The 26,338-nt window shown below is 45.6% G+C and overlaps 1 protein-coding gene across 1 annotated transcript in view; it reads left to right on the top strand.

Annotated features, from left to right (window-relative positions):
- Positions 1-26,338, top strand: part of MYO3A (myosin IIIA) — a 1,386,887-nt gene that overhangs the window by 761,592 nt on the left and 598,957 nt on the right. The window contains exons 24-26 of the mRNA XM_086939966.1: positions 12,362-12,441; positions 12,555-12,590; positions 13,376-13,453. Coding sequence (XP_086796092.1) covers positions 12,362-12,441; positions 12,555-12,590; positions 13,376-13,453 — 194 coding nt within the window. The remainder of the gene's footprint in view (positions 1-12,361; positions 12,442-12,554; positions 12,591-13,375; positions 13,454-26,338) is intronic.

Genomic DNA, 26,338 nt, shown 5'->3' with positions numbered 1-26,338 from the left:
AAGTACAATGGTAGAAGTCACTTAACATCGCATGGCACCTTCCCTACCTTATGTTCACTACTGCAATCTTATAGCAAGCATTTGCAAAGTCAATAGGTCAGGTGCCAGTCTTCTGCCAATTCTTGTTTTATCATGATTTTTGTAAAACTTTGTTTAAGAAGCTGCCACACTCTCATCAATGTAAACAAAACAAAATGTGATGAAGGCAAAAATTATTTGGTCTTAAAAAAACAGATATCATATTACCCTTTTTAGCTCCTTTTGAAAGGTAAGCATGCAGGAAGTCATATTGAAGTCAGCCAATGGCTTAAATGGGAAAATGCATTGCCCCTTAATGCATGCTTGAGTGGTTGAAAGAAAAATATGAATGACACAATACCAGATTAATGGATGAAGCGTCGCTAAAAAAAACCCTATGAGTAAGTATGTTAAACACATAATTTTAGTAGAATCAAAAGTTTTGGCTGACACAGACCTAAGAAGCCTTTTGGAATGGCATTGCCAGCTAGCATCTTACTTTTGAAGAAGTCAAGCAAGAAAAATACAAGTCAAGAAAGAAATAAAGGATGAAAGACAGAGGTGCAAAGTAAGAGCAGACAGATTAGCCTATATTTAGAGTACATGTGATCTGAAGGCAAGCAAGAAAGAAGGAAAGCCAGAAGGAAAGAAGGGAAATTAAAAAATAGAAGGAAAGAGTGGGAAAAGAAGGTATACAAGGAAAACAGGGGGAAAAAAAGAAATGAAGGATAGAAAGAAAGTAAGAAGAAAAAAGGAAAGACGGAAGGAAATAAAGAAAATAGAAAGGGTCTAAGGAAAGAAAGCAGGATAGGGAAGGGAGGAAAAAGAAGGAAAGAAGGAGGGAAAAAGGTAAGAGGAAAAAGTAAAAAGAAGGAAAGGAGAACAAGATGGAAAAGGAAGGAAAAAAGAAATAGAAAAGGGGAAAAGGGAAAAAAGAAGGAAAAGGAGAAAAGAAGGAAGGAAAGAAACAAGGATGGGAAAAATTAAAGGGTAAAAGAAGGAACGAAAGAAAGCAGATAGGTAAGAAAAAAAGAAGTCAGGATAGAAGGATTTCAGGAAAGAGAAAAAAGAAGGGATGAATGGAAGAGCGTAGGCAAGAGGAAGAAGGCAAGAAAGAAGGAATGCCGGAAAGCAAGAACAAAACATAGAAAGACAGAAGTGCAAAGATAGAGCACACTGATTAGCTAGTATTTCGATTTCACATGAGTGGATGTGAAGTAGCAGCAGTCAGATAAACAAGGTCACTCCAAAGGAATTTACAACAGCAGTAGCAGCAGATAGGATCTGTTAAAGCTGGAATGTTCCCTGAGGTTATATCAAAAGCATCCTGCTATCACATTAGGCTACAAAGACAGCACTAAAGTAATTATAAACTAAAAGCAAAAACATTGACACTGAAGGGAACTACATTGTGTGTGGATATGCTCCTTGTGAAAGAGCAAAATGCACTTGTTCAATGTGAAATTAATCAGTAGCTTAAGTAGGCTGACCCATTGCCCTGTGCTGTATACTGTAGTGGGCAGAAGCTAAATGGGAGTGACAAAACAACGACCAATAGATGAAGAGGTGGCTGAAAGCCCCTTTAAGGAGGTATATTATACATATAATTTTAGTAAAATCAAAAGGTCATGGCTAATGCAAGACCTAAAAGATATCATCATTGCCTTCACACAAAAAATCATTTTCGATGTAGGATACTACATGATTCCATGTAATGAGAACGCTTTGTACTTTTCAGTTTTCAAATTATTGTTTATAGCTGTTAGTGAAATGTCTGCAGTTGAACTGTACCCAGCTTACAAGTCCCAAAATGCAGTCACTTGGTAAATTACCCAAATAAAGAAAACAAAGGGGCCAGGTCTGTAAAGCATTTATGAGTGTGGAAAGCAGTACTATGGGAGTATGCACTCCTGCATGCATTTGGAAATTGGCTTGAGAAGACCAACTTCCTATCAAAAAAAGAGCAAAGAGGGTACAATCCTTTCTATTTGTACTAACTGTGTATGACTATTCCCTCAATACTCTGATTTTAGATGCATTGAGGCCAATTTAATAAGGCATGTAAGAGAATGTATGAGTGCCACAGGAAACTGATTTATGTACTCCAGCGTGCCTCTTTGATAGGTCCCTATGCATTCCAGTGACACAGAGTCAACTGGTAATCCTGTCCAAATCTCCCTTGTCCAAAGACATTTTCTGTTTTTTTTAAGTTTTTTTTTTAAAAAACCTTTATTGCACCATGCATTATTACACAGCTTCTGGCCTACAACCCGGGGGGCCGGCCGCCGTACATTTGCGTTAGTATTGCATATTGTGCATAATTCCGCCCCTCGGGCTCCCCTTCAGGGTTCGGCTACTTTACATCACTGTGTTGGCGCATCAATCACAATTAGGTTACTAGTCTGAGTAGGTTTAGTTTTTTTTTTTAACAATATACAACGTAAAAAAACAACAAAGAAATCCCATTTTAGGTCATCAAGTGTGAAAGTGAATCAGTATCAATTATGTCTAGGCAGGTTCCTGGAGAGTATGGTTGGCCACATGTCTGCAGGGCTATCTAAGACTTTCATCCCTGAGGTCACTTGTAGGTGGAGATCCATGCTGTGTTCCTGTCCCCATCGCCCCGTCTACCTACCCCTCTCGACTTCCAAGGTCTACCCAGAGTCTTACCCCTACTTCAAGGCTCACATGCCCGGGTCCGCTAGTCCTCCTCCCCTTCCTCGTCTGATGTTATTGGTTCGTCTTCCGGTAAGGTGTCACAAATATCCCCTCTATATGTGTTCCATGGGGTCCAGATCTTGTTCCATTTCTTCGGGCATGCCCTGCTAGCGTAGACCGCCCTTTCCGTAATCATTACCCTGTCCATATTCTCACACCATTGTTTTTTCGTCGGGACCTCCACCGCCCCCCATCTCTGTGCGATATCCCTCTTTGCGATTGCCATGCCCAAAGTGACCCACTGTCAGCCATGTCTGGACAAATCGTTGGGTTCCCACACATTGAGTATACATTTTCGTGGCTCAGGGACCAGTGAAGTCTCCATAGCCTGAGAAATCGTGCGCATTATCCGCCTCCAATATTCTTGAATGCGTGGGCATTCCCATATTGTGTGAAAAAACGTACCTTCCTCACCACAGCCTCGGAGGTAGTATGGGTGCTGTGCGCGGCCCATGAGGTGTAAGGTCGTTCTCGTATCGTACACTCTATGTAGGATTTTGAGTTGTACAAGCCGGAATTTAGCTGAGATGCCTATTTCTCTGGGCGATGCCAGCGCTTCAAGCCACTCGTTATCATCCATTGCTGCCACGTCTCCCTCCCATTTGTCTTTAAGTTTGGTCATGGGGTCTGGCAAGTTGTTGATTAGTTTACGGTATGTGAGCGAGGTTGCCCGTTCAGGCATAAAATCCGTAAGTATGCGATCTTCAAGTGAGGAGGCTTCTGGCACTTCTGTCTCCGGGGGGATGGCTTTGAGCAATGCATGTCGAATCTGATTGTACCGGAACGATTCTCTTGGTCCCAGTCCATATTGTTCCCTCAATTGGTCAAAGGGAATTACCGTACCCCGTTCCCACAAGTCCCCCACCGTAGATAGGCCTATCTCATCCCAACGTGAGAAGCCCCTGCTGTTTCGCAGGAGTCCCAGGGCCCGGGAATCCCACAGAGAAGTGAGTTTGGTCATTCTCCCTTTCCAACCGAGCGGCGCCAGTGCTATGTGCCATATCGTTGCCGTGAGTCTCGTGGGTCTCGTTACCTTACGTATCTTCCGCTGGTCGTATAAAGGGGCAAGCAGGGTGTTAGTTCCTAGTTGTGTCCTATTTGATCTGAATGCTGGGTCGTTTTGGGGGGCATGTATCCATTGATTTATGTTTTTCAACTGTGCTGCCCAATAATACAGTTTGAGATCTGGCAATGCTATCCCCCCGTCATACCACCCTCTGTGCATTTTAGCCTGCACAATGCGTGCTGGGCGGTTGCTCCACAAGAGACCGGCCACCAGCGCAGACACCTTCCTGAAATAACCCGGTGCCACCGAGTACGGCGTATTCTCCAGAACATATAAGAAGCGCGGTAGTGACGTCATCTTGTAGAGTGCCGCTTTACCCATCGTCAGGGGTAGCCCGGCCCAAAATACGACGTCTTGCTTAAGCCGCTCTATGGGCGGCAACAGGTTTTTCTGTGCGAATTCTATAGGATCCATGGTGACATGAATGCCCAGATATTTAAAGGACGACCCAGCCTCTTTCAAGGGGCAGTCTGCGCTAAGTATCGGGAGCGGGCCTTTCAACACATATAGCTCCGATTTAGTCCAATTCAGAGTGTAGCCCGACACTTTCCCGTGCTCATCACATAGGGTCAAGAGCGCCAGAATACTACGTTCCGGGTCCGTTAGGTACACCAGCATGTCATCGGCGTACAGGGAGACGCGGTCTTCCCATCCCTCAGTCCAGGAAATCCCTCTAAGCAGTGGGGTGGATCGTATCAAGTGTGCCAATGGCTCTAAGGCGATTGCGAAAAGCAGTGGCGATAGGGGGCAACCCTGTCGGGTACCTCTCTCCAGGGGAAAAATTCACGAAATATGGCCATTCGCTACCACCTGCGCCACCGGTTTTGTGTATAGTAATCTGACCCATGCTAGAAATTTGGGTCCGAACCCTAAGTGAGCCAGAAATTCAAACAGGTAATTCCACTCCACCAGATCAAATGCCATCCTTGCACGAGTGCTAATATTACTGCTGGATCGGATATCGAATTTGCTCTTGCCAGCACTCCGTGCACTCTCCGCAGATTTAGTGCTGTGTTTCTGTGCGGCATAAACCCGGATTGGTCGGGGTGTATGAGGTCTGGCAGGTGTGTCATTAAGCGGGTGGCCAGGAGCTTGGCCAAAATGTTAACTTCTGCGTTGAGTACAGATATGGGACGGTAGGAAGTGCACTCTTCCGGCGGTTTCCCAGGTTTAGGTATTGCGACGATGGTCGCTAACCTTTGGTCCGGTGGGAGTTCTCCTGTCGATAGGCAGTCTGTATACATGGCAAGTAGGTGGTTACTGAGCCTCTCCGATGTGGCCTGGTACCATTCCATCGGAATGCCATTTGGACCGGCCGCCTTACCGGGTTTTATCGCTCGTATCGCTGTTTGGATTTCCTCACAGTTATGTTCGTTTCCAGTTCTGCTATCGCCTCTGGTTGTAGCTTCAGTGTTTGGATGGGTTCTAATGCTGCCCTAGCCATGTCTACGGTAACCACTCTGTCCGATGTGTACACACCCTCAAAGGGATCGGCAACGGCCTCTACTATTTGCTCGGGGCTTGTGTGTAGTGTCCCGCTTTCATCTCTGATCTGTTGGATACCTCTGGTACTTCCCCCCCTTCTTGTCCAACCATGCCAGCATCCTGCCCGCTTTGTTTCCTATATCATAGATCCTAGTTTGTGTGTCAGTTATCTGCCCCCTCACTTGGTGTCATAAATGTTCCGTTTATAAGTGTTGTTTGATGTACAGAGTATGGGCTGTGTCTGGCGTGGGGTGAGTTTCGTGTGTCACTGTTGCTTGTTGTAGCGCTAGTTCTAGCTCGGCCACCTCCTGTGCCTTTTCCCTTCTGTGACCTGTGATTGTGGTCACCGCTTGCCCTCTCAACACCGCTTTGTATGCTTCCCACAGGGTCGCAGCGGACTGTACGGAGGTGATATTCTCTGCAAAGTAATGCACCGTCGCAGTCTTAAGCGCTTTCCTGATCTTGGGCACCTTAAGATACGCAGCCCGTATGGGGTAAATGCGTTTTCGTGCTTTCTCCTGGGCGGAGAGTGTCAGGGTAATCGGGGAATGGTCTGAAATGCCTCTAGCTTGGATGTCGACTGTGTCCACGTGTTGTATGCAGTCCCCTAGTGCCAGGAAGTAATCTATCCTTGATAGGCTATTGTGCACAGTAGAGTGGAAGGTGTACTGTTTCAGTTGAGGGTGGGTGTGTCGCCATACGTCAACTAGACCCATAGCTGTCAAGAAACGCTGGAGGCGTGAAGGCCCCCCGGTAAGGCTCGTGGCTGGGAACCTGTCGATTAGAGTATCTATAGTTGCATTAAAGTCACCCCCCAGTATAACATCCCCTTCGGGGAGGGTCAGGAGAAAGTCTCCCAGTGCCGGTAGCATGACTGAATGAAGTGCCGGGGGGATATACACCGAGACTACATTAATGAGTTTCCCTTCCCATTGGCCCTGTGAGGCAGCAAAGCATCCCTGGCTATCTGTTTTTGTACCCAGTGGTATAAAGTGTGAGGACTTCCTCAGTAAAATGCCAGTCCCACGGGATCCTGACGTGAACTCCGAATGTGCTAACATTTTATATCCCCCTCCTGTCTAGCGCCTTGGTAGTCCCTCCCTTTAGATGCGTTTCCTGAAGGAGCACTAGGTCTGGGCCCTGTCTTTTTAGTGCGGTGAGTACCAACCCACGTTTGACTCTGTCTCCCAGCCCTCTTACAGTCCATGTCAGTAGGCGGAGGGGGGCTCCCTGCGATCTGGGCACCCCCTCCTCCCGACTACGTGATGGAGAATCTGTCATAATGCGTCATGTGGCTGTGCAGGCACCAAACATGCCTTTCGGTCCAAGTGATTCGTCTCCGCCTGCCCCATGTGCAACTCAAATGCCTTAGATCACAGCATGACCCTTCATGTAGATTCCTTAAAAACTTAACTGGTGTCCCCGTCCCCACCCCAACTTGAACTTGGTACAATGTGTGTTGTGTTTTGGCTTGTAGTGTACATTGAACAGTGAAATATCCCCCCCCATGCCACCCCCCTCCCTGCCTCCCTGCCATTCGGACCTGGAACTGCCCGCCTCCCCAACTCAGCAGAGTGCTTCGCCCAACCCATGAACAGTACTTGTTTGCTGGAGTGAAGTGTTCCCCGGAGTGTCCAGGTCCCCTGCCCTCTCCGGTCTCATCCAGATCAGTGTCCAAGCCGGGAAACGCCCACGAAGTCTCTACATTGTTCATTTAGCATGCAGCCGGGGATTTATTCTTCCACGTCCTCCAGTGTGTTGGTGTTTTCTAGGGCGTGTGAGTGCAATAAACCCTCCATTCCTGATGCATGTGATCTCGGTTGGCTGTCTCCGCGCTGGTTCTGTTGTGTCCTGTGTGAGCGGTGGGGTGGTCCCATTTGGCGCCATCCTTTCAGCCAATCACGGGCTGACTCTGGTGCATCGTAAATCCAGACCTTACTGTCCGCTACCACTCTTAGCCGTGCTAGGAAGATCATGGAATATGATAGTTCTTTGGCTCTCAGGTCCTTCTTAATTTCCAGGAAAGTCCTCCTCCGGCGTGACACCTCAGCAGTATAGTCTGGGAAAAAAGCCAACGTAGAGTTTTGGACCCGTATCGGTGCGGCCACTCTTGCTGCCTGTAGGATCGCGTCATGGTCGCGAAAGTTAAAAAGTCTTGCCAATATTGGCCGAGGTGTGGCTCCAGGCTTAGGTTTTCCTCCTGGGACCCTGTGCGCGCTCTCCACGGAGAAGAATTGCGATAGACCCTTAGGCTTGAGTTGCGTCTGAATCAGGTTCCCCACATAGAGGTCCATGGCCTTGGTGCCTTCTGATTCCGGAACTCCAATAATTCTCACGTTATTGCGCCTGGAGCGACCCTCCTGATCGTCCAGCTTTTCTTTCAGAGTCTTGTTCTCCGCTGCTACCTTTTCCATTGCTAGTTGGAGGTCCGACACGTCTTCTACTAAGGATTCGGCGACCACCTCGACCTGCTTTACTCTCTCGCCCATCTTTTGAAAGTCCGCCCTCAGAAGAGAGACTTCGGTGGCCGTGGACCTCACCGTCGCCTGTACCTGTGCCAGAGCCTTCATCACGTCCTCAAGTGTTGCTTTCTTCGTCCCATCGGTTTCCGGGGTCTTCCCTGTTGATGTGCGCGACTCAGCTTGTCTATCAAATGCGTATTTCTCCAGCTTGGATTGTGACGCGTTGTGTCTCGGGCCTTTACCTGCCATGATTGTCTCAGGTGTGTCTGCTGGGTTCTGTGTCTGTACTCTGAGGTTTCAGGAGGGAGGGATTCAAAACGCGGGACAGTGGCGTTTTCCACTCGGTTCCTCAAATCGGTGACAGATCCGTCACCCCCAATGGTCAAAGTGTTCGTGCTATTCTTCCTTGCACCTCAGCGCCCACAGTCCCTGCCTTCCGCTGCTATTGGGTGCAGTAGTGAGGCCCACTTATGCGATGACGTCAGCGTGTGTCCCGCCGGCTTGATGAGGCAGGTAAGTCTCTCCCCGGCCCCCGGGCGCGCCCAGGAATCCCGCGGCCGTTGTGCTCCTTTGCCCTGCTCTGTCCCAGCCCTTACACTCTCCTGCCGTTACCTCTGTGCGTTAGGGCAGACTTCGTCGCTTAGGGCCAGCGTGTGTAGCAACGCCGGGAGGTCATTTATTCCGGTGGGACCTGCGGAGCTCCCTGACGGCTGTGCCCGCACTCTGTCTCTCGTACCCACACTATCGGACAGGGAACTGCCGCGCACGGGTCCTCTCCCGTCGAGCACTCCGCTCTCCGCACCCCACCGCTACGGGGCTCCGCTGGGGGGACTCCTCTCTGCGCGTTGATGCGTGTCCCAGTCGTCGCTGGGATCCGGCGGCACCCGGGGGGGTCAGGGGAGAGTTCCGGTTGTCGGTCCCACCGGGGTTTAACGGGGGTGTCTGGGTAGCGCGCACTTCCGGGCGCCCTCTGCCGTCCTGCCTTTACTTCCGGCCGGTCTCAATCTGCACTAGAGCCCGATGCCGCTGATCCGATGTGGGCCCAATGTCAACGGGAGTCGCAAGTCTACTCCCCGGCGCTCGATTCTGACCGGCTTTCCATCGGGTGACTCCCGCTCGGTCCTGGATCCAGGTTCCTCCGTACAGAGGTTAGTTTTGATCGGACAAATGTGCGGATTGACGTGGGGACACTGCTTCACTAACGGAGCTCTACCGCTATGCAACTGCCATGTTCGGCCGCCTAGCAACGCCACCATTTTCTGTTTTCTTATGACTATTCCTGAATTGCAATATTAGTATATTTTAGAACATGAGAAAATGCAACCTCTGAATGTGTACACCATGTCTTATCACTTAGAACAGCAGAAGATGTTGATACAGTGGTGTGTTCTTTTGCCTAGCTCTTTTGATGCCTTCTTTCTATAGAATAGCAATTAACGTTCACTCTGTCTAGGTATGCAGGAGCTGATTTTTATGCAAGAATAGCTTAGCCTTGTAGAAACTCAGGGGCTAATTTATGGGAGTGTTGTTTGTTTCACGTTTCACCATGCAAAGTGGTACAAGCATGACATAAACCTCTAAATCAGATTTCAGAAGCCATGCAAAGCCTCTTTGCATGGCTCTGAGCGGCTTTAAAAATCTAAAGTGACTCAATGCAGCGCAGATTGCTGTATTTTGTTACTCTGCCCTGTGAAAGCCTTCCATGACTCCCATGGATTTTGAAGCATCCCCAGATTCACAAGAATTTGTAAAACCTGAGGATGTGGCAAAATCTTACACCTGCCCACTATCTCTATTTCTCCTCTTGTCTTCCTCTTTCTAGGTGTGCTGTATTCTGCAGCACACATAGAAGAATCTCCTCCCAGATTGTTTATGTGCTTGAAGGTGCCCATTCCTGCACAAAAACAATCCTGCTTTTAACACAAGCACCCTCGCACCATGGTGCAAGGGTATCTGCGTTGGTGCTAGGCTGCCAAAAGGGCTCCAGAGCAAGGGAAAGAACAGGAATGCACCACATTGCCTTAAATACAGCGCTTTCCTGCCCCTTCCATGTCACGCAGCACAGCAGGGTGACTTGCAGTGCTACACTGCATCACAAGCTCATTAATAAGCCCCTCACTCAATAGACCTGGATATTTATTGAGTTCGACTAATGGCTAATGACAGCATTTTATTTTTTTGCCATACAAAATAAAGATCCACCATTCGCCCTTGAGACTAGACAACTGGGAAACCGGGTGCATGTAGAACAAAAACAAAATATGGGTACTTACTCTGGTCCAGCCCCAATTTAATCTTATGAGAATTTTGAATACTAACAGCGAATTACTGGCTCTAAAATAGATTTGGGTGGTCATATTATATTTCCAGAGGAAATGCTAAATCCATAAGAGAATCTATCGGGAGAATTTCCTCCAAGATAATGATAGTGTGGTGGAGGAAATAGGACACAGGCCATCGATCAATCTTCTGTTTGTGTTTACCTATAGTTTGGGAATTTCGGCACACAATTGATTTAAGACAGATGTATATCATAATTGAAATCAAATATTTTAACTTTTATCTACAATGCATCAATACTTGTAAAGCCTTTGTTCACGACTGTATTACGTTGCATTTCCTGTTTCAATTGTGTAAATACAAGCATGTATATTTAAACATTGGGGTTGGCTGGAGTTACGTAATTTTTTTCTCGCGTGATATGGTAGCTCTGACGAGAATTATAGGTTTCATGTGCATTACACAAGGGAGCGTAGGTGTGAAAATCAAGGCTAATGCAGAGAGCCCTATTTTTGCAACATGCCCACGATAAAAAAAACTTACCTCACCTAGCTTTCTCTGGAGCCCGTCCGCTGTCCATTCATTCACAAAACAGACACATGCCAACAATGCACTCATGTGCAAAAAGGCGTACAGTTGCAAGATAGATGTCGAACTAGTTTCTGTAAGTTGCAAGGTGAATATTGCCAAGAACTTGCTGTTGCGATAGACAGTTCCTGTGCAACATTTTCTGCTCATACTAATTCTTCTGGGAGACAGTTAAGGAAATGGGGTAAATGTAAAAAAAAAACACAATCCAGAAATTACGAGATATCCTGGTAATACGGGTAACTAGGTTTACATGAGATCGGGGCTCGAGTTGGGGTACCACACGGGTGGACGGCGTCCCCCCACTTATTTTACCGGGTGGACGCCGTCCCCCCTGCCAAACAGCTGGACTTCATTCTTTGGCCTCTCTGGGACGAGATCGGAGCTCACAGCACGCTGCTCACGCGCTGACTTCTCAGATGCAATCGCATCTAAGGGGTGAGAGAGGGGAGGCAATGAGCCCAACGGTGCAAGCCACCTTTCGTGACGTCACTTCCTGGCGTGATGTCACTGCCGGTGACAGCGTCCCCCACTTCTTTTTTTAGGACTTGTGCCCTGCATGAGATTACGCTTGTGTAATCAAAATTAAGTCCTAAACGCGCTGCAAGCATACATGAACTAGGAAATCGCACCTTCGTTTATCCATTTCTTTAAACCTTTTGGTGAACATTTGTAGCGCAAGCGCAGTCCATATGCCTCTGGCGCACATTTCCTATCGACATTTTTTTCTCGAGCCAAGTCTTGCTAAAAAAAATTGGGCCTGTTCATACAGCCATTCCAGCGTACATAAAGTAGTATTCCTGTAGCACTCTTTTAAATACCTTTGGAATTAGCCCCCAAAACATTTGCAATGGAATATTTAGGGAATATTCATATACAGTTAGTACAAATAGAAAGGACTGTTCGGTCTTTGCACCTTTTGTAATAGGGAGGTATGAAAGAGTATGTAAAAGAGTACTCCTACAGTACCACTTCCAGTATTCATAGATGCTTTTTTGAAAAGGCCACTACATTGGGATGGTGCATGCCGCTTTCGAGATGGATTGCATTGACTTTTTTTCAAAAGAGTCCTAATAGGTTTTGGGGAGGGGTTATGAAATGAGTCCCAACTCAATCAAATATCTTCTGCTGTTAATAAATACAGCAGCAACATAGTGAAATGTGTGTATAAATGCCCTGGCACCGAAACCTGATGTGGGCTGTTGGGTTAAAAGGTATAAGGCATACCATACGCTATTATGCACCTGAAAAAGACCTTTAGTGGGAGAACTGACTAGGGCACTGTGAAGAATTGAGATTTCATGGTAAGCTTTTACAATCTTGATCAGTGTTGTTGCTGCAGACTAATCCTGTTACTCAATGCTAAGGCATCCTTTTGACAAATACATAGTTTTAAATCTGCTTGTGAAAGGAATCTCATTCTATTTTTCCAGGTGGTGGGTTGGACTCGCTTGCTATTCTTTACTGGTTCATGAGTAGGTATTTCAAATTTTGTGAAGCCAGTATTTGGTTGCCAGGTGTGGCAGGAGAAGGGTCCATGGTGTTAGCCCCCTTAACTTTTACTACTGCTTCATATAAATGTAAGCCTTTTCATCCATCATTTTGTTGTTATGTTATCCAGCAACAGGCCATGTCATAACTATTCATGATCTATGACTATATACAATGATTTAAACTACAGAGTGTAATTTTTAAACTTTAGGACCACAACACAGTGCTATTGACACTTTCTCATCTGCTGCAGGTAATCTGGCACATACGAAAACAAAGGGGGCCATAGCTTACCAAGTAAACTCACCCCAGAAACCCACCAGTCGCGGAAAGGTAAGAATCATTACTACAATATGACACCCCCTCTGGTAAAGGCTGTGTTCTCACGTCCACTAAACCTACGTAACAACTTCTTTGATTTCTTTCTTTCTTCCTTTCCTGTTCAGCGGGATATTTTATTGATATTCAGGTCATTCAGTGAGGTAAAACACTTTTTCCTTTTTCTCTACCTGTTCGCTTTCTCTTGTTTTTCTTCATCACGACATTTGTTTAAACCAGTCCTAAAATTATTTTAATATTAGAATAAGATACATTGTTGTATTTTAGCATCAGATTTTTTTTTTGTACGATGAGAGGTAAGAATTGTGAATCTTGACTGACTAGTATTGTTTTCATTGAGGTATACACATATTGGTTGCCACCCACATTTTTGACAGGTGCAAATTATAAAAGCTTAAAATGCCTAAGGTTCAGTTTCACCTTCTCTTCAATTCCACACCGTGTGCATCAGTACAAACTGGTCTTTTAAAAAGCACACACTGATTTGCCAAATTATTAATTTCTAGCCCACAGAATTAACATTTGCTTCTCAGAACATTGCATTATAATGCTTGTGCTTAATACAAAATATGTTGAGCATTAGGCCTTGAAATTAACAAAATAATGTGCATATTAATAGCTAAATTAATCGTGTTCTAAAGGCACGACGATCTTTTGCGAACACCTCAGGGCATAAAAATGAATTTGCTGCTGTTCCATCTGTCCAAAATGGTAATAGCTTTCAGGTGCATAGTCTTTCCATAGTGAAAACAGAGAACGTACTCTGTTCTGCTTGTCAATTCGCGCATTATAGCGTATAGAATCGCCTCACAAAGGGTCAAGTGTCACTGTTTTTTGATGCTTTAAAAGGGTGCATTGTTTATATGGTAACACTGACCTTACTCCTCGTTAGATGAAAAGGCTTATATTAAGATTTATTTTCATGCAGGTTGAATTTATCGATACCATCCACCACCCAAGGGAGACAACAAACATGAAATCGCAGACAGTGGCATCTTATTTTAGAGTAAGCTATTCTTTATAATGATTTTGGGTACTTTCTACAAACAGAGTATATAATGTGGTATCAAAACCGTAAAACAGCCCTTAAATTGACATTGTATGATCATTTACATTACAAAATTCATTTTTCGTATTTTTTTATAAAATATGTTTGTAGGAAAAGCTTTCACATGTTTGCAGTCAACACAGGGATACGGTTTCTCAAAAGGCCTTACCAGCTTTTGCCACTAAGGGGCATATATATCAGAATACCGTTATTGCGATTATCAAATAGCGATTTTTAGAGAATCGCTATTTGAGAATCGCAAAACGGGATGTAATAAAAAAAGTGCTAATATTTTGCGATTTCTTAGCATTCCTTAATTGCCATTAGCAAATTGCGAATCGCAATTAAGGAATACCTTCCCATTAATTTCTATGGGCTAGGAGGCCCATAGGAATGAGTGGGAAGACATTCTCAATTTGCGATTAGCAATTAGAGAATCTCAAATTGAGAATATAATTTCAAGGGTGCCAACGTGTCAAAAGGAAACCCTGTTGCACCCCTGAAATATTTATATGTGCACATGTGGTGCACATACATGTCCTATGTAAAAAGTGCAAAAAAGTGAATTTTTAAAAGAAATCGCAAATTACCACCAACTTGAAGTTGGTGGTAATTTGCGATTCCTTAAAGCCAAATTGCCCTTTTTCTGTGCTTCATACATTGCATTTAAGGAATCGCAATTTGCGATTCCTTAAATGCAAGCGCAAAATAGAGAATCGCACATTTTGAGATTCTCTAATTTGCAATGCCCTTTTGGGATGATACATCCCAAAAGGCCTTTTCCCGTTTGCAAACGGGCTGATTCTGAGAATCGGCCCGTTTGCGAACGGGAAAAGGGCTTGATACATATGCCCCTAAGATTCGATTTCTTTCTCTAATTAAGCGCTGCAGGTTTGTCAATTATCTTGTTCCTAAGACATGGTTTTGACTCGAGGTTAATTTGTATGGCAGCTCGCAGTCATATTACACTTTAACACTTCAGCTCAGTTACTCCAGAATCAAGAGTTTGAGCAGGTGACAACCGTTTGTTAAACAAGCTTTGAAAATGGGGAGTAAGTTACTTAACCTCAATCCACAATATAGACAATTTAATGCGTTATATAAAGACTCTGCTCTAATATGTCTTTATAAATTTGAATGATCGCATACATTGGGATTGTAAGCTACTAGTGTTTAAGGGTATTACAGACTTAACCGTGGACCAGTATCCCTCTGTGAGACAGAACAGTTCAAAACTCCCTCAGTGAGCTTGAAACTCAGAACATAGGGGCCCATTAGGATGGCGGGCAGATCGCCCCCGCTGGGCCGGTAGTACCACCGCAGGCGCTTCAGGGCGATCCGCCCTCCGTCCAAGCCTGATTGACCCCCCACCATATTAGTATGACTGGGAGGGTCCGCAGTGGACATAAAGACCTTCCCTCGCTTTTCGGCCGGTCAACTCGTTGACCGGGCAGAAAAGGAGCATAATATGCCCCCATGGAAAGGCATGCAGTGTTTTGTTTTGGGGGCCTGTTACGGGCCCCTGGGGTGTTGGGGCTGTGGGGGTGCACTTGGGAGGTACCCATCGTAGCCCCCTACATTTGCATGCACAAGGTGGCAGGCACCAAGCGGTGCCTGTCACGTTGTACATGCAAATGCACAACATGCATTTTTCACATTGCGGCGGGTGCTGCTAACAGCATCGCCCGCCGCAATGTGAAAAATGCGACTGCCACCATGGCGGTCGCATCCTGATTGGCATGGCAGACCGCCACACCTATGGCGGAAGGTCCCCTTTGCTGCGGCAGTCGCCCGCCATTGTAATAATGCCCATAGGAACACTACAAGTAACACTCAAAGATTCATCGACTAGTTGGGCTTTTATAGTTTAAAATTAAAAGTGTACAATTAAATATTATATACACAGTTCAAATATGTACAAAATGTTGTGTGGAAATAATATTCAGGACACACTTGAAAGGACCTTGCATACTACATGGAGCGCGTGCTTAGGGGACATCATAGCGGTCTGCTAACACCCTGAATGCAGACCACCAGTTGGCTGCTCTCTGAAAGTGCCACTTAGTGGTAGAGGGGAGATGTGGTTGCTTAGATTTGGTAGCGATTCCAACTTTACAGCACCCTGCACCCCATTGTTGATACCCCAGCAAGGAGAACAAGAGTACAGAAGCAAAAGAGTAGAAGGCAGGGTAGAATGCACCTGATTGACAGTTGAACTGTTGTCTGGGGTGTGATGGACCCACTCTGAAATGTTAATCTTGGATCTTTTCCCTGGACACTGTCTCCAGAACTAGCAGCACTAGCTCCCCTACTCCCTCTTGAGCCAGTAGAGGATAGACTTGCAGAGTACCTTATAAGTAGGGTAGTCCCCTTGGTCTTTGGCAGACTTGTTCTCTTCTATTTTTTTCAAATCAATCTGAATACATTTCAGTCCATGTCATCGTCATTTTCAAAGGAATTTGTTTTTGTGCTTTTTTACATTGCCATTTTTATTTCTTTTTCTTTGCAGATTGCATTATTTCTAATTATGAGACTCCGTTTTCTTCTTTTGCCTCTCCTTTGCTCTGAATGCCCCTTGCTTTCCCTTCTCTTTTCATATGCGTTGACTTTTAAGTCTGATGTTAGGAAAAAGCTTTTGACTTTTAAAATTACATATAAAATACTTACATTTAGGGAATTTCAGCCAGCCCCTTCATCGATTCGCCTTTTATTGTGTCATTCACATTTTTGTTCCACCCACTCCAGAAGACCATACAGGGGAATTGGTCAGCCTACTTCATCTATTGGGCCTCTTTATTGTCAGTGGGGGCATTTTGCAAATTGATTGTGTCCACACCTGAAAAAATAATGCTGCTATGTGAAGTAGTCCATTCTTCCAGCCACCTCCCCTACACCACTGATCAACATTCCAGGAGCATCATACGTGTGGACAGTGAGGCTGGGAGCAGATTTGAATTTCCCTCAAAAGGCAGTGATTGTACCTTTGAGAACGGCGCTCCCACCAAGATCTTTCTGAGGCACCCTTTGGCCAAGAGTTGTCCAAGTTATGTAGAATTAGTCCCAGTGCCTGGGCTCAGCTAATCCACGCAGATTAGTGACTTACTATTTTTCTCCTTTTAAAGTATCAGATTCTTTTTGCCTTATTCTGCTGTAATGTTACCTCATCACAATTTTGGTGGCAGTTCTCTCTCTCTTCTTTGTCTTCGCACCCGAGAGTGGGGGAATGGGGGGGGGGGGGGTGAAAACGAGAAGCTTTGTGTCCTGTCATCACCGGCAGTAACTGTTCACACTAATCTTTTTGTGGCCTGTCTCAACACATACCCCCAGATCCATCAAGCATCCATTTTGCGATTCCTTATTAGCGAAAAGTAAGGATTCGCTAATAAGGAGTAGCAAAATGCTATGCATGAAGAAATCACTTAAAAAATAGCGATTTCCTAAAGTTCCTTAATTGCGACTCGCAAATTGCGAGTCGCAATTAAGAAATACCTCCCTATTCATTCCTATGGGCCTAGAGGCCCATAGGAATGAATGGGAAGACAATCTCAATTTGCGATTCTCAATTAGAGAATCGCAAATTGAGATTGCAATTTCAAGGGTGCCAGGTGTCAAAAGGACACCCTGTTGCACCCCTGAAATCTACATATGGGTAAATTTTGGACACACACATGCCCTAAGGGCATGTTTGTGTATAAAATGGAACTTTGAAAAATGCACTTTAGTGCATTTTTCAAAGTTTTTGCAAATTACCATGAAGTTCAACTTCACTGTAATGTGCTCCCCCTATTAGCGAAATCGCTATTTCTTTAACCTTAATGCATTGCATTTAAGGAATCTCAATTTGAGATTCCTTAAATGCAATAGCAATTTAAGTAATCACAATTTAGCGATTTCTTAAATTGCGATTTTTGCATTTGGGATGATCCATCCCAAATGCAAAAATACCAGTCGCAAAGGGGCAGATTCTGAGACTCTGCCCCTTTGTGAGCGGTTTTTAGCTTGATGCATCTGGGCCATATTTCAGACACCAACTGCGTCACGGGTCAATGCATTCTCTTCCACAGTGATCATTTTAAAAATTGATTCCCTGGTGCGGGGCACTAATCACAAGCCGAGCTGCATTTGAAGTGTTTCGGATATGCTGTGACCCCATGAATGGTGAAGGTATTGCAGGCATGGCGTCAATAGTTTTGCCTCATAACAAACACCCTTTGGTGAAATGTTTGGGGGTGTCTGCATCTGGAAGCACATCAGCCAAGCCTGGCTGATAGATGATTCCCTGTTGATTTTGAAGCTTCACTGGTATGACGCGTCTTTCTTCACTCAATTATAACACATTGCATAATAAAAGATAAATAGAAGCACACACTCCACAGACCGCATGTTAGCATTACGCAGTGCCATGTACATAGCTACGCCTGATAGACTTGGGGAAGCTTCTGGATGGATGACATCGTGCAACACTAACTTTTCACTTGGCAGAAACAGCAAACAATTTAAGAAAATGCACTGTGATGTGCTGCTATCAGCAGCACATTAAAAAAATAAACAGTAGGCCCCCGAGCCTTCCAGTGAAATGGGATAATCCAGATCTGTTGACAAGCTCGTAATGTAATCTGTCAATGTGCAGTTGTCGAGCGTATATATAGAGTGTCTACCTGAGAGTGCACGCTATATACATAGAAAGTGCCAGAGTGAATAGCCACGTGTGTTTGTGCAAGCGCCACGCTGATAATGCTTGGAGTTGTGCCAGTGTGAAAGTGCGTGTCCAGGAGCCTGTGTGCAGGTGGCAGTTTGAGAGTATTGGGTGCCGCTTTCTGTGTGTATGTCACAGAATGGGTGAGACCCTCAGTGCCCAAGAAAGTAAATAGGCTGCTGATCCTAAGTGTGTCAATGCATATATGTTTGTTTATGGGCTGTGCACGTTTTATGTTCTTTTGTGCTTAATTCCGGTGTGGTACGTGTGTGTTTAAGCACGTGCACACAAATGAGCTGAGCGTATTTCCATGCACACATTTGCTGGCATGCATATAATTGTGTCCATATCCTTTATATGTGAACTTGCACCAGGACTTTATGTTTGCATATGTCCATGCACCAGTGTCTACGTGCATCGTGTTTAGTGTACGCTTGATTTTAGGTCTGATGTTAGCCAGTTCCTCACTGGTGGAGATTCATAGACTATGTCTGTATGGTATTGAGAGGGTCTATGGAATCTGGCAGTCAATTTGTTGAGACTATTAACAATAACACGCTCAATTTTAATTTTACTGCTCATATCAGCGATAAATGTGCGCAATTCTTGGATGTGGAGTTATATATTGAGGGTAACAACATACATACTAAACTCGACAGGAAAAGCACTGCTGGAAATTCTATACTCCATGCCAAATGTGAGTGAATGAATGAATGAATGAATGAATGAATGAATATGGGTTTTATAGAGCGCATAGTAACGCGGAAGCATCCCAGCGCTAAAGACCAAGACAGCAGAGTCTGAGGAGGTGAACGGGAAGAAGGGGGGGTTAGGGGAAGAGGTGGGTTTTCAGGAGTTTCCGGAATCGGAGATGACAAGGTACGCTCCTGAGTTAGAGGGGTAGAGCGTTCCACAGTTTGGCTGTGTTGACCGAGAATCGCCGACCTCCTGTGCGTGCCCATCCCAACTATCTTGTCCAGAGTATCCCCGGAGTAACTGGGCTAATAGTCAAAGCAGAGAGGTGTGTTTACAGGTTAATACCTCAAACGCCATTCCCACATCAACCACTCCCAGTAATACATCTGAACCTTTGGACTCAGTCAGATTGTTAAATACTTACAGTCACGAAGAGAAACAAATACGGAAGATCCTTTATAGGAATTGGCCTATAGTTTTGACAGACATGACCTTGTCTCAAACCTTGCCAGAACTTTCTTCTCTAACCTTTAGACGTGCCCCTTCGATGAGAGATGCACTTGTCAAAACCAGCCCAGAGGTTAGTGTCTCTCGCACTTGGTTATCTAAAAGGACAGGATTTTTTAAACGTAGCTCTTGCAGAGCTTGCATATTTGGCAAAAAACATAACCGAGTATACCACTGCATTTGAGTCCAAACCTATAACGATCCAGGGCCATTATACCTGTAGGACTGATTTTGCGGTCTACATATTGGAATGTACCTGTATTCTAAAATATGTTATATCAATGATGTATTTGCAAATGTTGTAGTGATATTATCAATGATGCCATAGAATGTTTTAACTGATGTAGTATGTGGGGTTATTAGCAGTTCATGGTAACCTTTTCGGTGAATTTCTATGTTTTTTTTTAATGCAAATTAAAATAATATCACAAAATACCTAAATATAATGTCACTTTAACCATTGTTTTTTTCTGTGAATTCATAGTTATTTTTTAACTTAAAGTAATATGTTATTACCATACGTAATATCAACACCCACTGTGTACAGCCTTTAGCCGTGTGCAGCATGGTATTGGCCACAAGGCCTGGCTCGCGGCAGCCAGTCGAAGGTGGTGCATGACATCTGCTTGGCCTCAGGGCATGGCCAACTCCACACCATGCAAGGCATTTAACACCAAAACCTAAAAAGTGGGCTATTGTTTTTATCAAGGGGTGAACATCTATTTATATATAAAACATATCTATTATCTTTCTCCAAAAATCACTAATATTTCAGTAATTCACACAAGGCAATGTTTAATAATAGTGACTATTATAAAAATGTTTAGTGAAGTTTTAATAAAAAAAGAAAGCAACATGTCTATAAGTCTTTCTTGTAACATGTTTTTATGATTACATTTGGTGGGCGTAAATGTTAAAACAAAGAATCAGACTTTTATTTTTTTAATAAAACCAACATGTCTGAGACTTTCCTTCAACATTTTTTAGCCCACAACATGCAATCATAAAAACAACCACAAGAAGGCTTATGCTCCAGCTGAAGAGCATAAATCTCCAGTTTGGAGTGCTTTAAAAAAAATGGTAGGTTCTTCTGAGGTCATATATTTAATGACCCAGGTGACTTATTTTATTTTTAAAAAGTTATTTGGGGGATGCTGCTCTTTATGCAGCACCCCACAACATAAACAAAATGAATGGTGTTGCTCCTGCCTCTTCAAAGGGCAGCACCAGAATGAAACTATGCACTTTTAAAATGTCTTAAGGCATTATGGGGCACTCACTCATAGAAATATTGAATAACAAATTAGCACCTCTTGCCGCTCATTTAATATTCATTTAAACAAAATATTTATCATGGGTTTCTCTGTGTCCACCAGATACTTTTTCATTTTTGGTGGGTACTGTGGGGGTAGCCTGTGGCCACCACTGTACCATCAGATCTCCTGCCAGCAACCATTGCAGGAGCTAACAAATTGTTTTATAATATTGGGGGGGCAGTCAACCCCTCTCCTTGAGCCTTTAGGGCCAGGGGACCCCATGTACACCTATTTGTCATATTTAATTTACCTATCAGTCCCTTGTAAAGTGGTCTCTCAGATACCCAAGCCCAGTAAATGAAATGTTACTGGTGGGCTTGCAGCACTGCTTGTACCACCCACCAAAGTAGCCTTTCAAACCTGTCTCAGACCTCTGCCATTGCAGCGCCTTCACGCACAGTCTACTACCGCTGTGATGTGGCACACAAAGTAGTTGCCACGTCTGTGACTCCCCTTTTACTACATACTAGTCACCTCTAAGGTAGGTGCTAGCTAACCCTATGGGCAGGGTGCACTGTAGATAAAAGGTAGGACATGTGCCTTAAATGTGTGGCATGTCCTGGTAGTGACAAACAGCCATTTTGGTTTCTCACTACTGTGAGGCTGCCTTCTCATAGGAATGCATGGGGGATTCCCTGATATGTGTTTCAGTGGTAATTCCTAGAATGAGAGGAGTAGTGTAATCAAGTTTGGTAAGTTTGGAATAGTGGTAATAAATGCTGCGTAATGGTGTGCACAGATTTATTATCGCTATTTTAGAAATGCTAATTTTAAAAGTGGGCATTTCTGTATACTATGTGTCTTTGTGCCTGCCTATTGTGTATTGCATGTCTGGATCTGGAGTGGCAGAAGCTGGGAGGTGCAGTGGCTCCAGAGGGGCTGGGTGAGGTAGGCTAGGCTGAATAGGCCTATCTGCATTTGGAGTGGTGGGAGGAGTAGCACCTGGGCCTGAATAGGACTGTGCCTGCCTTCCAAAATGCCCTGTGGCATGTCTGGGGCCTGAGATTTCACTGACAAAGGAGGTTTAAAGAAATGTGTGAGTGCCCCCCAGAGCTGGTTTGGACCAGACACAGAGACCAGTGTCAGGGCGTGAACAAAGACTAGCAGTGGTATAAGTATTGGATCTGTGACCCCATGTAAGGTGTGCTTGGGTAACTTTGTGCTTACTGAAGCGAAAGGGCTGCTGGGCACAAGGAGGAGCCACCATGGGACCCAGCTGCTGTCTCCTGGGGGTCCCTATGGGCTGACCTGCCTGTGCCCAGCCCTGCCCTATGTGTCTCTGGACCTAGTGCCTGGCTGAGCGCTCTATTTTTATTGCCCTAGGAGCCTGAGAAGGAGGCTGCTGCCTTAAAGTGCGTGGAGAGCGCGTAGGGTTCTTGGGAAGGAGAGGGAACAGCCGGTATGTGTGTTGCCACTCCCCCTTTTATCAAGTGCCGGTGAGGAGCAGAAAGTTGCTACCGGAGGGACGAGCTGTATTGGAGAAGTGCTCCCCCTCCCCAAGCCTCCAGCGAGTGTGCCTCTTGGGATGAGAAGATGGCGCAGCGACACTGTCAGGCAGTAGCCTACCCGGCATTCTTGTACCAGGAGAAAGTAGGCTCAACTGTGGAACACAAAGGAAACTGTCCGCAAAACCAGAAGTCAGGCAACGAGAGCCTGACCGTGGGCGGGGCACCCATGAGGAGAGGGAGAGCCCTGCGTGTTGCCACCAGAAGGAAGTGAGGCAGGAACAAAGACAGGAGGATAGTGGGGCTTTTAATCCGGGGAGCCCGGTCATGCTCATGCAAGAGGACAGACTCCGCAGCCAAGCCGCGAGAAGCACGGCGGCCCAGCTGGTGGAGTCCTGGTGTGTCCGACTGTCCCCAGAGAGCGGGCAGTCCGTTTGAAGCAGCAGGACTGGTGAGAGGCCGGACGACACGGTGGGGAGAAACTCCCCAGGCCCCCAGAGTGAGGGTGAGTCCAGAGGGACTGATCAGAGGGGAAATCAACGCCTTCCCTTGTCTACACTGAGGCAGTCACACCGGGAGGAGCGGGTGACTGCTTTTTGTCCGTATCTTTGTTTTCATCATAGGGGGACCAAGTGAGGTCCTCCCGCCCTAAGGGGCCTTGCACATTGTCTTTTTGGGGAAGTATTGCAGGGCGAGTTTAGGACGGGGCTCCTGCATCAGAATGAATGTATGTTGTGCCCGGATGCAAGTGCACGTGGCCTGTGAGGTGCCCTACGTCAATGAGGAGGCCGGTGCTGTGACTAGGCCTTCTAGGAGAATTATGGCTCCTATAGCTATGGGCCTGATGTATTAATGCTTTGTGCCCACCGGGGATGTCTACTAAGGTACACTCTGCCAGCGTTATACGTGCAAGGATGTTTATGCCATACTTACTGACATGGTGATGGTCTTGCTAAGGTGGCTATGCATAATGTGCTTAGGCTATGATGGTAACGTGTGCACCTAGTGAGTGATTAACGTGCACTGCTGATGATGGTGGGCAGGGTGGGTTGTGGTGATGTACTGCACTACTGTTGATTATGTGTTACATGGCGTGTATTCATAATACGTTTATGCTCAGTGTCCTATGGCCAGTGGTTACTGGCTGTTTTCACTAACTATGATATGATGGTTAGGACAGTGGCCCAATTGTCCCTGTAATGTATATAATCCCCTGTAAAGGGATACCTAGTGCCCGGTGGCACAGTGTATCTGTGTGATTATGCTTTAATGTGTTTTATGATTAATACAAAGGCTATTTTTATTAACCCCGGGCAGAGTATGCGTAGTGCAGCTCCGCGTAGTTCCACGGAGTAAAAAAAAACTCTGTGGAACTACGCGGAGCTCCGCTCCGCCCCGGGACCACAAGCTATATAAAAAAATTAATAAAACACAACTTACCTTGTCTTCTGCCTGCCCTGCTCCTCGCCGCAGTGTCTTCTTCCCATGTCGTCCTCCTTGCAGGAATTGCGTCTTCTGTGAATTCACGCATGACGTAATACCTACAGGGACATGATGAGGATGACGCCGGAAGATGGGAGACACTGCACTGAGAAGGAGGCAAGGCAGATAAAGTAAGTGGTGTTTTAAACAATAAAACATTATTGGGCTGGCCTCGTACTCCGCTCAGCCACGGAGGCAGAGATTTGCCCAGCTTTGCGTTTCCAGCGGAGCCCGGTGTTGGTAAAACTCTGCAGACTCTGCTGGCGGAGCGGAGTAAAACGCCTGGAGTTAATGTTTATATAACCTTGTGTGGAGTTTCTTTTGTGGTGTGCCTAGTGCGTTGCTGCTGTGAGTGTGTTGTGCAAATGTTTTACGCATTGCCTCTGGGATAAGGCTGACTGCTCTACCAAGCCACCAAGGGGGTGAGCAGGGGTTATTTTTAGTGTGTAACTCCCTTGCCCTGACTAGAGTGGTGGTTTCTGCCTGGCTTAGGTGCATGCCCTAGGCAACCAGAAATCCAATTTCTAATAGTAACTGTATATCACACCACCACCATGCACCGTTTTCTCATCAATAATTTAACAGCAACATTTGGAGTGATAGTAATAATTATTTTATAGAAAAGGTAATCAGTGATTTAATATGTGGAATAATTAGCAGTGTGTGGCGAGGGCATGAGTAATTGTTATCTTAGCTCACAAGTCATTGTTTCTTGAGATAAGTATAATAATAGCTGTTGAGTTTCTATGGTTTTATGAGTGTAAAATCTGAACCTAACTGTAACGTCTCTGTAACCTTTGTTTTTTTGATGAATTTCTACATTTTTCTGTTTCTTGGGGGCATGGCTAAGAAGGCGGTGTGAGCAGACATACTGCTCCGGAGCTCCCGCCGACGGCCTACATTAGCACCAGCTTTTTGGCCGTAATTGCTGTAGTTGGCAATTATCTTAGTGAGGGATTTGTCCGGGGCCCGGCGGGTGCTGATTGGTGTCGGTGAGCGGCTCCCGGAGGTCTGTTCTGGTCTTGAGAGGCGGGCTGGTCAGTGCTGCCACTGGTGGCAGACTGGTGCGGCCTGGAGCTGTGACGGAACGCTGTGAGACCTGCCGCACCATCCTGCGCTTGCCCGGGCTGGCAAGTCCCGAGACCGTCAGACGTAGCGCCGGGCTGCGCTGTGGCAGCTACAGTGAGGACGAGTTGGCACTCCCCCCCTAGCGGCTGGGGACTGAGGCTGAAAGCTGCAGTAAGGGGGGAATTTATCGCTATCTCGACCGCTGACAATAGGGAGCACCAGCGTAAAAGGGAGGAGCTCACGCAACGGGTCCGTGAACTCGAGCAAATGCACTAGAGGACGGGAGCCCTGAGGGTGGGGCGGCAGCTTAAGACTGTACGCCAACAACTACGGCACTTGAGGCTGAGACACGCTTACTATACTGGGGGGGGGCAGATGTGGGCACCTTTTGGCCAATAGGTTGAGGGAGGCTCGTCAACAACAGGGGGTCTTGGTGATTGTCCGTTCCGACCGAACTAGTGTATCGGAAGACGCTGCAATAGCAGAAACATTTCATGATTTTTATGCCTCACTCTACACGGAGAACCCATCAGTTGGCGCTAAAGGGTTGCCTTTTTGGACTCGGTTTCTCTGCCATCCCTGACAGCTACTCGATTTAGCTACAGTACATAGCTTTCCCAATTTATGCCCTTATATAGGCAAAATTCACAATGCCCTTATTTAGGCATAGAAATCCAACCCTTATTTAGACATTATCCATGCTAACCAAATACAGGCATGGCCAACTACATCCGTCCATTCATGTCACAACAAGTTCTTGTAAAACCAGACTCTTAAGCCTTTAGACTTACCCTTGCTTGGATTATTGATTTCTCCAAGAACTCTTTTATTAGCGCATGAACATCTATTCCTTAGGGTTCATTCATGACTTTTCTCTGCCCAACTTTTATGTCAATACTGGCATTCCTAAACACCTTCAAGGTATAAATATACCTTCACTTGCCATGGCAAGTCACGCCATGGTTCGGCTGCATACTTGCACTGCACAGCTGCACGGCTCTCCACTACAAGTTCGGAAGGAATTAGAGTCCCCGCCTGACGCACTGACCAGACGCTGTCATCCTCCATGCAGAGAATCCAGCTCCAGTGTTTCTGACTCCCTTAGTGGGGTGTTAGAGATCGAGACAACGGAAAGAGATTCCAACCTCTCTCGTTCTAAGGTATGAAGCAGACTAGAACATAGAGGGTCTCATGGCAAATATATCTCATAGCTACAAACCATGCTATTGCAGTATTATTTTATCTTTCTGCTAACGCTGTACGTATTATACTTCACATTCTGTCTTACCGAATCGGGTATCAGAGCAATTTACGTAGCACCAGTTACGTTACACAAGGACACAATCATTTATGTTAGGCATGGGGAGATTAAATGATTTGCCCAGAATCACAGGATGTTGAGCGTTATTGCAGAGACTCAAACCCGGTTCCCCAGATTTGAGGTCGACTGCCCTAGCCTGTTGGGCCACATCCTCTCCCCTAAATTTAAATTTGTTATTGTGCAATGCTAGTCAAGAAGATGCATTTTTGCATCAGGATTGACTTCCATGTAATAGCCCACAAGGGCATAATTCTTTGGCACAATATTGTGCACATGTAATCAGTATTCGAAGAATGCTTTATAAATGATGTA

This window comes from Lissotriton vulgaris, chromosome 10 (genome assembly GCF_964263255.1).
Source record: "Lissotriton vulgaris chromosome 10, aLisVul1.2, whole genome shotgun sequence".
Taxonomy (NCBI): Eukaryota; Metazoa; Chordata; class Amphibia; order Caudata; family Salamandridae; genus Lissotriton; species Lissotriton vulgaris.
The sequence above is the reverse complement of the archived record's forward strand: the minus strand, read 5'-3'. Positions and strand labels throughout refer to the sequence as shown.